This window comes from Rhopalosiphum maidis, chromosome 1, assembly GCF_003676215.2.
Source record: "Rhopalosiphum maidis isolate BTI-1 chromosome 1, ASM367621v3, whole genome shotgun sequence".
Classification (NCBI taxonomy): domain Eukaryota; kingdom Metazoa; phylum Arthropoda; class Insecta; order Hemiptera; family Aphididae; genus Rhopalosiphum; species Rhopalosiphum maidis.
In genome coordinates, this window is record NC_040877.1 from 57,919,628 (window position 1) to 57,935,396 (window position 15,769).

A 15,769-nucleotide genomic window follows, 5' to 3' on the forward strand; every position below is an offset into this window, starting at 1 on the left:
AATGATACACTGTTATAAAAAATCAAAATTAGTATTTTTAATTTATATTTATAATTATAAGGCATAAATTGGTGATGAAATAGTTTCACTATTAGGTATTAAAAAATAGTGTGACAGTTAATTTTAACATCATATAATTATTATAAAAACATTTTGTTTAATTACAAGAAACTACGATTTTTATTTTAAAAATTCACAAATAGAACCATCACGTTAAAAGTGAGATTTTTTTTTTTGTTAACATTTTGTTGGTGAAATCGGTTTTAGTAAGTACGTAAAAATAAATAGAAACATGTCAATTCAGGCATAAAACCACCAATTTATATTTACCTACTAATCTTAAAACATTAGAGAACATTCTAAGAAATAAATCAAGCATAGTATCAATAAATGTTGACCTTCTAATCTCTGACAGAGAAAGATAAATTTGTATTACCAAATATCGCCGCCAGATTCACAACACTACCTATCAATAAATCGATTATAGAAATAGCAATTATTAAAATTTTTGTCATGTAATAATAGGTATGTGTTTAATAAATGTTCTTCAATTTTATAAAGCAATATAAAAATTGAACCGTTTACTATTTAAGTGTTTACACTCATTAATTTAAAGTTTTATATTTTTTGAAAGTATTTTTTTATATAATTTTATGACATCTTAGAATAACATTTAAAAAAAATATATTTTTTCTACATCTATTTTAAATTTTATAGTGAAGTATGAAATCTTTTTCGATGTATTTTAATAAATACAAATTTAAGTGTATAATAAGTTATATATCACACATTTATAAAAGAATAAGTTATACGAATATCCAAATTTTAAAATATATCATATTTATAGTGCATTGTTAATGGTTTATTATTTTTATTTAATTAATTACCTATTCAAACTGTCATTTGCATTATATAGAACTCTAATAAGGCACATTATTAATCAACTTTACAAAGTTAAACGCTTATAAAAAAACTACTGTGACTATAGAATTTTGGTTTTTTTTAATTGAGAAATGTACAACGTATGATATGTTATTCTATCTAGAAAAAGACATAAGTATTAGGTATCATGTAAGCTTTCATTGTATTGTAATCAATACATATATTATTACATAAACTATTGACTATAAAAAAGTGAAATACTATAATTTAAGTTGATATAATAAATTACATTCAAAGTGCTGATGAGTAATTAAAAAAATAAGTACTTTATTTAATGGGATAACTTGTATAAGTATAAGGTAGTACCTAACTTAAATAACATTACATAATAGTATTTCCTTGAATATGTATTTAAGTATATGCAAAGGCTATAAAAATCTAACCAAAAAAATACCTAATACTATTATTATGTAAATACAAAAATTTAATATAAGTTTATAAGTCGTCAATTGAAATGGTTTTTAATTTTTATTTGATTTGGAGTTGAATAATAAGCGATTTTATGGTATTTTCTAGGTGTTAGAGTGTTTAGACCTAATTTGAATACTATATTATGTAACAATGTTGATATCAAATACGCCGAAAACTGGTTTAAACTGAAAATGGAAACTTTGATTGGTTCATTTGATTTCAAAATCACCCATTTAACGACCAACAAATGTATACTCAAAACTTTAAAAATTGTTTACAGTTGATTATGGAAATAGACGCCTACAATCTAAATCTAAATTAAAAATAATAGTTCACAAGGAAATCGTTTTTTGTTTGTCTTCCAACAATTGCGATCATGTAATAATAATGATATATATTGTATATCCATTCATCGGCGACATAGTTGTTACATCAATATTGTTCTACGTAATATTATGCATTATACGATTTATACCTACACCTAAACACGAATGTAATTCGTTAGTAAGAACTTGCACCGACACTTACCTATATACGTAGATCGGCACGCAGCGCCCATCTGCTTGATTTCGGTCGTTCAATTCGAGGTTACGACCACCTGCAGCAGTCTGACGAACATATTTTTTTAAACCTTTGTGGAGTTGTTCATTGCACGCACTTAGGTTTTTGGCGGCTACGATTTAATTGGATAATTAAATAGGTGTTAGTGGTCCTATACTATAGTCGGGACGTCCGTTTATAACTTTACTACTTCTGTCTGACAACAATATATAACGAAATCCCAGCAAGTGAAATTCAAGCCACTGCATTTAGGTCAATATCAGAGTTTAAATATTTATTTTCAAATTTTTAAAAGATAAAATCCTCGAGATAATTGTAAGTATTTTGTATAGAAAAAATACCAACTAAAAAGTTACATCCGTGTATTATTATGTAATAAAATACACAATTTAATTTTTTGGTTGCATTGCTTGCAATATATCGTTTATTTTTTTACAAAAAAAAAAAGAAAAAACAAGATATGATGTTACCTCAAAATTCTTTTACTCTTAAAATGTTGTAAACTAGTGTTCAATCATTTACCTAGAGGACAGCATTTTAATTTTGCGTAGTGGTATGTTACTATATTGTTCGTTAAGCCACTTTCAGTCTGTTCAGAGTTTCAGACCAATTGTATCAAATCAACACAAAATTTCTACATTATAAGCAAAAAATTGTATAAAATGATTTTTCAAAAATTGATCGATTTGTGTGTATTTACAGCCCAACCATATGGTTGAGAAAGTTTGTAAGGCATGTACACATGCTATATGATGGAATGCAAATGAAAAATTTAAAATAGACGGAACAAAATCGGTGCAATATAACACAACAGTGATGTATCATTAATAATGTTTTATTTTTATGTTATATTATTAATCGGTTGTCGTCAGATGGCGCCGTGTCCGTCGCAGAACGGAACTGCAACGCGTCGAGCACGTAATAATATTATATAGTAATAATAGATCATACTTGTACTGCACTACTGAGGCGACGGCGGGGCACTACAACAGCGGCGGTGGCGGTTCACCAGCAGTCACGTGTGACTCTTAAATTGCCGACCAGTCGGTGCGCCTCGCGACTGCTAACGTAACGTGTGCCGTCGTTTCGTTCGCCGTAGTTGGTATAGAAGAATAAAACGACAATACGGACAATACGAAATCGATATTAATTAGTTACAGTAACGATTTTCATCTGCATACGTGTGCTCAAAATAATCGATCGTCTAGTAGTGAAATAAAAAAAATTGCAGTTTCCGGTCGTGTCCGAAAGTCTGTGTGTTCGCGTATTACGGACGTCCGATTTGCAAAGATTGCGAGGATCCGAGTGCGCGGTGTTTAATAACAATAATAATATTGTCGGACGTCGCTCTTCATCCGTTAATCCGTCGGCACCGCTGGCAGAAAACACGGGCAAAGAGTGAGTGCTGTACATATATCATTATTTATTATATCACAACCTAATACAACTGGACTGAACTGCGTAGTAACTTATATATTATTACCCATCACGAGGGTATACACGACTGTACGCGTTTACTTAATTGTATAATAATTGATTTGAAAATTATAGCTGGGCGAGCTACAGATTTTAATCCATCTAGCCTTTGATGATTTCGTGATCAAAATAATTGCAATACCCGTGTTTACTGTTTTCGCATCATAATAATTCAGAACAATTCTCTTTGATGTGCACACTTCTTCGACATTGAAAATAAAGACAGTCGAATAGTACAACAACTAATTTACAAACGATATGTGTATTGTGAAACTTATATGGTTCGTATTCAACGCCAGAGAACGGATACAAGGGATGTGCTATACGGGGACTGGAGGCATTCCTTTATTAAAAAATATAGAATAATATTTCGAAGACACGCGTTTCTCGTTTATAGAATGATTTATAGTTTATACAAATGTGTTATACTTATTAGTAGTCTCCGACAACACTGGCAATATTTTATAAACATTCATGATTATCGCTTTTTAACACTAAAAGTGTTTCGTTGAAGTATTATTCATTGTTTTATATATGTGGTGCATTTAATCGGTCTACGGTTAGCTATCACATCTTTTTCATCCTCCACACTGCCCCTGTTTGAGACGTATCTATGCGCACCCGATGATGCAAAACGTCTGTTATAAATTCGGACATCGAAATACCCCGCGGGCGTGTGCAAGTGAGTTCCGTGGCGGGGACGGCACGGACTCTCATATAACGCGCGCCCGCTGGAAAAAATAATAAAAACTGGTCCAGTCCATATAACTATTTATTTACCTATTCGTTTTATTTATTATTTCACCGTGTAACACTATTGTATCGACGTTATAATATCATTCCCTCATTTCTTTGTGCGAGGCCCCTTCAGTACGTTTAGGTGAACAGAGACCGTGTTACTGTGATGTGGTGCGAGCAAAACGATACATTACACGAAATGCAGAGTACCCCGAAGATTATTGATGGTTTTCCGTGGAAATTCACACATCCAACAGCGTTTTGACTCTTTGCGACACATCCCGAATACACAGCTTACTCACAGTACATCATAATATGTTGCGTCTTATGTGTAGGTACGGGTGAGGGGTGAGGTGATCTGATCGAAAATCTAGTGGCAGAAAGTCTAATAATTGAATTAATATCATTGGTCGAACACATTTTAAATCGAAAAATATATTAAAGTTAATAAACAAATATAAAAAACAATGTTAAATTTAATGTTTAAAGAAAAATTAATATTTTAAATGTTAAGCTATTCTTCTCAAATATTTCAAGAAATCATAACTTACAGATCATCTATGTTAAGCCTTTGTTGCATTTATTTTAAGCGTCTATTTGTTTTATCTTGTAACTTCTTCCTTCAACTATTATAATTTGTAATGAGGTGTGTTTGTCAATTTTACTTCGACCGAAAAACCCATGGGACCATAATAATTAAATATTTGACCACATCTTTTTCGGCTAAAAATTTTTTTTTTGCAAGCTGAAAGTTCATATCTCATTATAAAATTGTCTAAAAGGTTTCTTAATTTGATTCACTATCTGCACCGTACAGTGATAAATATTTTGATTCTGGTGGATACGTGTCATGTTTTGAGAGCTTAACTTTTCCGTGGCGATAGCAGATGTTTATAGATCTCCTCTTTTCATTTTTAAAAGATGAAGCATTACAATATTGAAAATGTACTGTCATATTGACGATATCTATAAGTATTCAGGGTTGTTTTAATTTTTTTTTTCTAGTTTTCGTTAATTCTATTTTGTGAATATTTTTTTTTTTTTTTTTTTTGTTAAACGTCATCTTTTCATCTGATACCTAAAGCCTCTTTTTATCCAACTTACAGTTTAAAAAAACAAGTCCATTATTGATTTCCATGATAATAAAATTATTTTACAAAACTTATATATCATTTCAATTTTTTTTTTTTTTTATATAAAACAGAGAGATATTTGGCCATCGATTCGAGAACGGCTTAAAAACGATGGATGACGGGCGTGAGCTGTTATAGTGATTATAATATAGTGTATGATATATAATATAAGGACGACTTGTACGTAAATATAATATTATGAGTTAAGACGATCACTGTATTTGAAAAACACCTAAACTGTATTTTTCGTTAACCAAAGTATTCAGATAAAGAAAAACATGAACAATTTAATGAATTTATGTGTTCATCAAGTGCATACGAAAAAAATAATAGTGAAAGTTACTATTTTATTTTTTTTAAATATAAAATGGTCGACTTAGTTTTGTTTTTTAAGGGTAGTTAAAAACGAAATTTGAGAGACTGCGCAATGCGAGCACATAATTTATGTGATATTATTATATTATAGTGTAACCTACCTATACAAGTTGTGTAATAATACTATACACCAGACACCTGCCGGCACGCGCTTCTCCTAACCAGACTGATGTTACGACGACAGTAATAAATAATAATAAATTATTCTACAAAATATAGGTAGCTGGTGCCACCAGTCAGCTGCTGTGGCCGCTGTACGTCTCGCGTACAGGGTTCGCTCCGTCACTTCCGGTATTGCAGTCGTGCGTGCCACCGCTTTTTTTTAAGGAAAAAATTTTTTTTCCAGTCGTCGCCCCTTCTCACTGCAATAACAATAACTCGCGTTGTTTGTACGGTTTTTGGGTTTTTTTTTGTTTTACCCTTCGCACACACGTTTCGCTGCGTACCCTTCCAACCGTAAACGCTTTCGAATATCAGCTAATACTATATACACAAAACCTATAGCATCAACCAGCAATGGCAATTATGCCCGATAAAAATATATAATATGACATTATATTTGTAGAGTAGTTTCCTGTTTGATTTTGACTTATCGAGTCCTTCTATTTATTTTTTTGTTTTGAGTTTCTATGTAAGTACATCTATTATGTCATCATCACTACTGTATACAAATCGTGGACGACAATGTTTTATAACATGTCGTGTTATAACAAGATTATACCAACAATAAAGATCGTCTGAAATTCAGAAAGCTATTTTAACTTTTATCTATCTAGTATTTTTTATGGTTATCTAATAATAATGAAAATAATGATAATGCCAGCTCACTCGTCTTCACTCATTCGTCTTTTCGACATTTCACCGTTTTATATTGTGTGATCCATAAATATAATTGTATCTGTACGTGTTCATTATGTTTACAATTTTATCGTCACCCAACAGCCCGGCATATACTTAATAATATATTAAATTAACCTACTTTCCAAAATTTATATATTAAAATAGTCTTGATTTAGATATTTAAAATTCAACTCATAAAATTTGAATTATCTATTTTTATCGTTCAAACTAAATAAATAACTTAATATAAGTCACTACCAGTGAATAATAATAATAATAAATTGAACGCGTTTTACGGTTTTAAAGTTTTGAACGTCGATTGTCGTTATTTTCGGTGGTATTTCTGCATAAATAAGCATTATTATGTCTCATCTGGTTAATGAATTTACGTATTTTCTTATTTATACGGGTAGACATAATATAGCAAGATTATGACTCGGAGTTGGACGTAATGACATCATGTCACAGGAATGATTTTGAAGTTTTTATATTCGTGGGTGGTTTTTATTATTATTTGTATACAATATATACGATAAAAATCTTTGAACAAGTAGCTTATTACGTCCCACTTTATTATAACTTATATATTGTACATTAATTGTGATGTTTTGTTTTTTTTTCGAGTCATATATGACCTTACAGACTTCAAAACACTATACGCCATGCATAATTTAATGTAAGACATAGGTAATACTCTAGACAATGAAGTAAAAAGATTAAAATTTGTATTGTAGAGGCCACGAGAAGAATCGTACCATTTAATGTATTTTAAAATATACATTTGTTAAGTATTTCGTTTTTATAAAGTACGTGTATATGAGTTAAAAAAACGTGCCTAATCCGCGTTTTTTGAATCTGTATTTTGTATTTGTACTTTTTGTAGTTTTATTATACTGTTGGTCTCACTACATTATTTTACTAATTGCAATTGTACTACAATTATTTTGTAAAAGATACCTTGAAATTTTAGTCTGCTCTGTATATTAAGATTTAAAAAAAAATGTTTTCGTTACCCATATTAAAAACATTAATTTTTATATCCTCGATTTGTAATACGATATTATGACGAAACTATGAAAAGCCTTCGAGATATAGTTTTAAAAATATAAACCATGCCCATGTACTGTATAGATAATAAACTATAATATAGTCGTTTTAAAAAAAAAAAATGGTATGTGATGTATATATCGTGTCAATACATTGTATAAATATATATATGAGAGTAATATGTGACATTTCAATAATATAAATATAATAGTCAAACATATTTCTATTTTTTTATTTTTTTTTTTTTTTGTCAAGCCTTGAATTCATTTTCGTTTTGTGTATTAGATACTTATTGGTTATTATCATTAAATATTAGAAACAGTGATGAGTTTCAAAGTCAAACTCGATAAACACATTTTTCTTAACCAAAGAAACGACTATAACACACGTAATATGTTTTTTGCCACATAGATGAAAATACCACAATAGGTTTTATTTTTCAATCATTAGTCATCATCGGTGGGCATCGTTAATGAATAGTCTGAATGCGATCGAAAGATAAATTATGAGCACCTCCTTTCTTTATATTGTATAGCAATTAATTTAATTCATTCAATTCGGGGGGGGGGGGAGAGGAGTTTGTTCATTTGCAATTAGTCCATATATCGGTTGACCTTTGCTGCTGCAGCGTCAAGTACAAATTTGTTTCACGTTGTTATACTACTATACTAGACTAAATATGGAATACATTTCACTTTGCATATTTTTACACGTCGCAGGCAGCGCTGCTGGTACCCGCTAATGTATTGCGTTTATAATGGATCGTAAATTATCAACAGGTTCATGTGTTTCAGCGGGCACACAAATAATAACATACCGTATGGGTGCCTCTATATACATACATATGATATACATATATGTATCTAAACAAAAATATATCTGTATGTGTTATTGCTTGAACATTACGTTTATTTATACGTAGTATATATCATGCTATAATATAATAATTATATGCATTTTATATATTATAGCATTGATTATGTATTTATTCATTTCTATAGGTCTTCTCGGAATTAGAAAAATTCTAAAAAAACACTAAAAATAACACTTTTTTTAAAACACTTTTGACACTGATTATACTAACATTAAAAAGGTAAAATAATTATTAATAAATTGTTTGATGAAAAAACATAATTATTTACGTATTTTCGATGGGTTATAATATGAAAAACAAAAAATTAAAATGTATTACACATGTGTTGTGAAAATGAATTATTCATACTTGCCTTTTTCGGTGATAAATTTAACAAGTCAAAAGGAATACGACACAAATACGACAAGAAATCCCAATATTTAAATTCTTAATGAGATCAATTAAACGTGCCTTATATTAAATATTTTTTTTATAAAGTCATCATAGTCGATTATATATTTTTGTCGCACACTTGCATGTCGTCCAAATGTACAATGTTGTTATTAGTTATTTTTATTTTTATTTTTTGTTGTTTAAGCGTTCCATTATAATACATTGCAATGCGTATGAAATACCTACACTTTATTTGTTAAATGTTTTTATTTTTGTATCGGATTTATTTTCTACAGCTGCATAAATCGCTAGCAATCTACATAGCTATAAATTATAACACTATAACTACTGATGATTTGTTTATGATGTGTTACTAAAACATTGGGCATTGAACAGTGAGTGTTTGAAATTTTGGTGTGTGTGTGTGTGTATAACTATAATATATTGTGATCTACAATAACGTAAAAGTGGTCCATACATAAAATATTATAATATGTTTTCTTAATTGGTTTTCGTATGTTATACATACTCCTGTTATTCGTTCTAGTGTAATTTATTCATTTTGTTTCTTACATATCATATTTATCAATACTTAAATATCTAATACTCGTAATACCATTCGATAATAATTAGTATAACATTTTCCCATCGGTTTACAATATCTACTCATTTCATAATATTTAAATATTAAATTATTTTGGTCACATTACAATGTTACATTTTTACAACGATTTTCGTTATGATAACTATATTACCGTACACGGTACACACACATTGCATTCAAAACTGTACTTAATATTTTTAATGACGGAATACTTATACATAAACAAATTGCTATATCATAATCAATAGATAGGTACAATATTATAACGGAATCTTCTAATTGAATATAAACTAATACAACCGTTATCGATTGATTCTATCTAGGGTTAGGTTCTATCTAAGGTTATGTCTTACAGCTGCTCAGGTTTGTCAAACTAGCTCATACAGCATGTAGTTCATTACTGATGTAGACACTCTTAATAAAATAAAACTGTTTTCAATTCTGTAGTGTACACCGTCGTTTTTTTAACAATCCACCGGGCACCAATGTCAAATCAAATTTGAAGGCTTTAGTAACGGTGTCGTAGAGTTATACCGCCGCAGTGCTACAAGAAAAAAATGTCCCATAGTCGATTTCCAATTACTCTTTTTTTTTTTTTTATTATTATTAATTTGCAGTAATGCGTTACTAATTTTTTCAACTTATCGTCGCTTTTGTTATACGGTAAAACCGCTTTATTAATCTTTTACGAGTTGATATTTTCTGCCAATTTATCTAATTTTTTACTCTTCCTTTGTTTTCCTATAAATGCAGTTTTAGCATTGTCTCACTTCCATTATTGAATCTTACACTAAATTATAGGTATATAGCAGACACAGCCATCTATTTCGATACTGTTACCTTGGAAAAACGTACAGTTTCTTCTATTCCTTCGAAACCTTCGAATTATCATATTTATTATTCTTATTGGCAGTGGACATACTAGGTAGGTTACCTGAATGGTAATATACTCCACGGAAAATTGGACCTAATTAAAATCTATCTCCGATATGGGCCATACGCATTCCCTTAGTTTTACACCACATATATGTGTAAAAACAGACTGCCGAACTATTCGCGTAATATTCTTGTAGTTCACGTACTTTTTCATAAACGTAATACGAATGTGTAGGTAACTGATGAAGTTTTGTGTTTTTCCAGGAATGAAAATGAGATGAGTGTAGACGAACATGGCGGGTGTTGGGACAGTTGCGTACGGCTTATGTGCCACAACCACTCGTCGTCGCAGCCGTCAAACAACCGACATCCCTACTCTGCCCGCCACCTCTATGCCAACGGCAACAAAAACGGCTTAAACGGACACATCAAAGGTGAGTGTGAATGAACGCATTGTATACTGTAATTCGCATATAATCATATTCATATGCGATAGTTTTATTTCATGTATAACATCACATTACAGGAAAAATTTGTTAGGACGTTCAGGTTTAATTACATTCACCATTTACCTTTAAGGTTCTTATACAATTTAGTTCCTGAGTGGAAGTGAAGTCCATTTGCATTTCTGGGCATTCTAAACATGGTTTTCTGGTGTGTAGGAAGTTTTACCTACCTCCTAAGTATAGTTACATCGAACAAAACCATCGTCTTGCCGACCACATTGTACCTATAAGGCTATAATATAGTTACGACGTTTTTAATACAGTGTGTATACTATATATACCTCTATGGTGTATTACAAACGTAAGTGCAGAACACGACGCGCGTATGTTGGTGAACGCGGTGCCGGTGCGTTACATCTCGGTGACCCCTTTGTGCACGCGCGCGCTCACGGTTGATCTCACCTAAAAATACAATAGTATGCGTATTTTATACTATAGGTATATTATAATATTTATCGTATACATAGTAATAGTGTGTAATGATAATAATAATGACCGGTTACGGCGATTTATGATTTACGCAGAGAAAGAGAGACAGAGAGAGAGAAAGAACTACAGAGAGAATTTTGCGCTGGTCCACGGGCGCCCTCCAAAATCGTATAAAACAAAATTGTGGGCCAGCGCTTGTCTTATGCATACGACACAACATTAAGCCGATGTATTTATCACGATTGCGCGGGCGCTTCTCCACATTTATTATTATATTATTATTATGATACGGCGTGCCTAAATCCTCCGGGTATATGCCGTTCCCGCCGTTCGACCGCCGCGTCATCCAGCACTACTCACACTCGATTCGCGCATAAATATATTATATTACGTATAATGTATCTGCCCGTCAGCTATTATTTCGTATTACGATCGTGTGTTTTCTATTTTTCCGCACCATCTTCCAGCTCTGTGCGGCTACTCCTCCGCAATGTCACGACTCCTTCGGACTCGTCGTGGTTTGAATTTTTCATTATTATTTATTTTTTCACTATTCATGAATGGATGTCCCGAGGACGACCTTATAATTACTACGTATATTATAATACTACGGCGACGACGTATAGTCTGATGAATCGTCGTCGAACCACGTCCGGTATGCAAATAGTCGTCTACACCGCCGCGCGCAGTTCTTCAGATGACGGTGAACTCTCGAAAATTAAACCCAATCCGTGGTGCAGCGTGCATCTTCAGTAGAAATTGGATTCTGCAGAATATTACATCTGCATTTTAGAAAAAAATATGATGCGTGACTTCAACATCGTAATCAGAAAGTAATCATAATATTATTATTATGACCGTCGTTTCCCACATTTCCACTGCACTTCTGCAGTAGCATAATATTGTGTCGGCAGTCACGTGATGTAAATTTATGAAATGGAGCCATGATGATAGTTGAGCGGTGACCGATTGGGTAAATATCATCGTGGGGGCTGACCTGGACCGCGTGCAATTATATAGGTAAAAAAAGTCAACTTAACATTTTTTTTTTTTTATTATTACATAATTTTAAGTCATTGCACAAGTGTACAGAAAACCACTGTTTTGTGATAAAATGACCGTATTATATTGTGTATAATAATATATTATACAATATTATAGCGCAGTAAAATACTAAAATACCTATTGCAGTTCGTATACACTATGAATTGCACGGCAATAAAAATATCTCCACACCTATAATTTACACTATATATACATGTCACACCGCGGTGAGCTGGTAGAGTACGCGAACATGACGATGCACCAGTGTTTAAATGTTATAATATTCCCAGTCGATCCGCGCTGTTGTGGGCACCAAACCTTTTATGACGTACACGCGCGCTGCTACGGCTACCGCGGAGATAATGCGGCGGCGTCGTCGTCATCGTTTTCGTATCTTAATCGAAATCGGTTTCCATTCGAAAATCGTAATCGGTTCGCATCGCCGCCGTACCAGTACTACACGACGCTGTTGCCGCAACAACGACCGATACCGACCCGGGCAGGCTGTAATATTAATATTATTATGCTGCTATGTTATGTTGTGATATTAAATTAAAATTATGTCGAGTAGAAGACGACCACCCGCACACACACACACAATGTCGATACTATTAATTACGGCCGCGTGACCCACGTATTCAAATGGGTGCAGAGTCGGGCGAGGTACCACATAACTATACAGAATTCGGGCGCGAGCACACAACATTATATAGGATATTTGTACAATATAAATAATAATATGATATGTTTTGTACACGATCATTACCTATAAGGACACTGGCCGTGAGTGACTGTGGTTGAGTTCATTAAGCGAATTGCGGACGTTATAGTATTATGCGTTTCGACGTGCATGTTTTATAATGCAAAAAACCAGAGCCTGAAATCGTTTGGGTATGCGCATAATGTATATTTTATGTAGTTTACTTGGAATTGGAACAGTTCTGATTAAAAATCTGTACGTTTCATAACGTTTTCAATGCAAATTATAATAATAACATTTATTTTCACTTCGTTTTGCATAATATATTATTAAATTATAAAAACGTGTTAATTGCATATCTGTGCATTATGACATGAAAAGTAGCGCGCGCTAGATTTATTTAGGTATATATTAAAAAGAAAAAAAAAATAGTTAAAACCACTATGCAAATACGTTTAAGTAAATCATAATATAATTATTATGCTCCGCAACAATCACTGCAGAAATTGTCAATGTGAAAATACGATTTGCGTGCTTTATAATTTTGTTTGCATTTCAAATCTGGACTTTAATAAAAATGTATATTGGTATAATGACTGTAGTACCTACGTCACTCAAACAATGTACTAGGTACTCATATTATGTTATACGTAACGTGTACACACGCGGACGTACGAATTATCGTACAGACGTGTAGGCGTTGGAATTAATATAAATGCAAATATTTCAAATACATTCCACTCTGGGTAACACAGAGTTCACGGTGGCGAGGGGGAGGGTGGACTCGCTAAAAATATTGAGATGATTAAAAGACAAAAATTATAAAAAAAAAATTAATATATGTATAATTATTATTTATAATGTATTGTGTTTTTTTTTTATATATATATAGTTAATGTGTTATATTATGCAATGCATTTATATAAATTATATTCTCTAAAAAATAGAAAATAAACGTACTCGCCGAAATTTTGAATTATTCTTTGTGGTTTTATCGTTTCAATTTTGGTTTCTTTTCGCCCTTTTTAATAATTTAAGTCAATCTTACATTTTCTACGAGTGATAATGATGTCAATTCTCTTTGCTAATCCATAATAACGCGTTTTACGGCATACGCTAATAAACGAACGGGCGGAAAAGAATTAAAACTGAACTCTAATTATTGTTAACGGTATAGGGTCTTACGGATCAAGAATGAGTTAATAATCAAGTTATTATAGCGACAAATGACCGCGGTGATAAATTTAATATTTTCGGACAAGAAAATTCGAGTTATTGAAAACTTGTGCAATTACTTTACGAATTAAGGATATTATATTTCAAACATCATTAAATGTTATGGCGATTTAAAAGGGGATTTTCTTGATTCGAAATATCCAGAATTTCAAGTTATCGAAATTCGTGTTGCCGAAGTCCTCCGAGAGTCGGCTGTCTACAATAATTATAGGCCGTTCCGACAAGATCCAAAAAATTTTCATACGCGTTTACTTCACGACGTCGCTGCTGCGCGATCAAACGGTAAACTTCGGTTCAATTACCTATTAGACAACTACGACTACGACGACGACGACCGCGAGTAAGTATATTTCTCCATGCACACAATATACGTATGTGTGTACGTGTGTAAGACCGCATTGATGAAAACGTGCGTTCAATTAATTAGCCCCGTTTACCTCAGAATGTGCCGGGGAGTGCTGATGCTGCTGCGGTATTTATTTTGTATACATTTTCATTCCACGTCTCTCTCCGTCTCTCTTTCTTTCTGCGCTCGACGTCCGTTTTTTTTCTTATTTGTTTACCGAGAATCGACGCGCGCTGACCAAAGCTCGACGGCCGCAGAAGAATCCGCTCTTCATTAGCGGCGGCGACGGCTTTTACACGCCGCCGCGTGTTATATATATATAAATTATTATATATAATCAGCCGACGCGGTGGCGAATGACGCCGCATCCGAAGCTATTATTTTTTTCCATTCGCTCCTTCTTAAATTTCCATTTATTTATTTTTTTTCGCCCGAGTTGTATAAATCGCACGACTAACAACGGTGTTATTATCGAGAGCAACGCACTTGTCCAATTATCATAATATTATTATTAATATTTATCTCGCGACCGTATGCATAATAATAATAATAATAATAATAATAATAATATGTAATGATATGTAATGCGTGTGCACCGCCGAGCTCGCGCACGCATACGTTTAGCCGCCTAATTTTGCGGTGATTTTAATTACGACCGCCGTGTCCGTTAATCGACAACAACCCGGGAATCCGGTCCCGACGTCGACCAAACTGGATTATTATTACCGGCCGTCATCCGCAGTGTTATCTCGGAGCTCTGCGCGTAGGGGCTTTGATAAAATAATATAAATTAGACGTTATAAGGCATCACACATATTATGGTATATAATAATAGACAACCGACGGACGATATTACGATATACGGTCGTGGTTTACGACGATGACAATGGAAATGATCGTGGTTTTTTTTGTATGTACACGTCGTGTAGTACGACGAAGTTGTGTGTTTTCCGCCACTCGCTCGGATACCTTTTAAATAATATTATGTTGTGCCACTGGTGCGTGATAGTGTCGATTTCGTATTTCGATTGATTTTAGATGCTCCCAAAACCACTCCGATCTGCATAAGACACAGTACGAGTATAATGTGATTGTTTTTAATCTATAGTTAAAAGTTCTCGCGCTACTAGACCGGTTTTCTCATTTTCAGTCGAACGCAGATCATTTTTTTTTTCATTTATATCCGACGTCATCGTCGTCTACGACAGATCAGAGACGATTGTAAAACATTTTTATTGTTTTTTTTTTCTTATACTTGC

The 15,769-nt window shown here is 32.6% G+C and overlaps 1 protein-coding gene across 1 annotated transcript in view; it reads left to right on the forward strand.

Annotated features, from left to right (window-relative positions):
• Positions 1–2,970: 2,970 nt before the first annotated feature.
• Positions 2,971–15,769, forward strand: part of LOC113560971 (calpain-1 catalytic subunit-like) — an 86,848-nt gene continuing 74,049 nt past the window's right edge. Inside the window, exons 1-2 of the mRNA XM_026967119.1 lie at positions 2,971–3,312; positions 10,514–10,683. Coding sequence (XP_026822920.1) covers positions 10,527–10,683 — 157 coding nt within the window. The 5' untranslated portion in view covers positions 2,971–3,312; positions 10,514–10,526. The remainder of the gene's footprint in view (positions 3,313–10,513; positions 10,684–15,769) is intronic.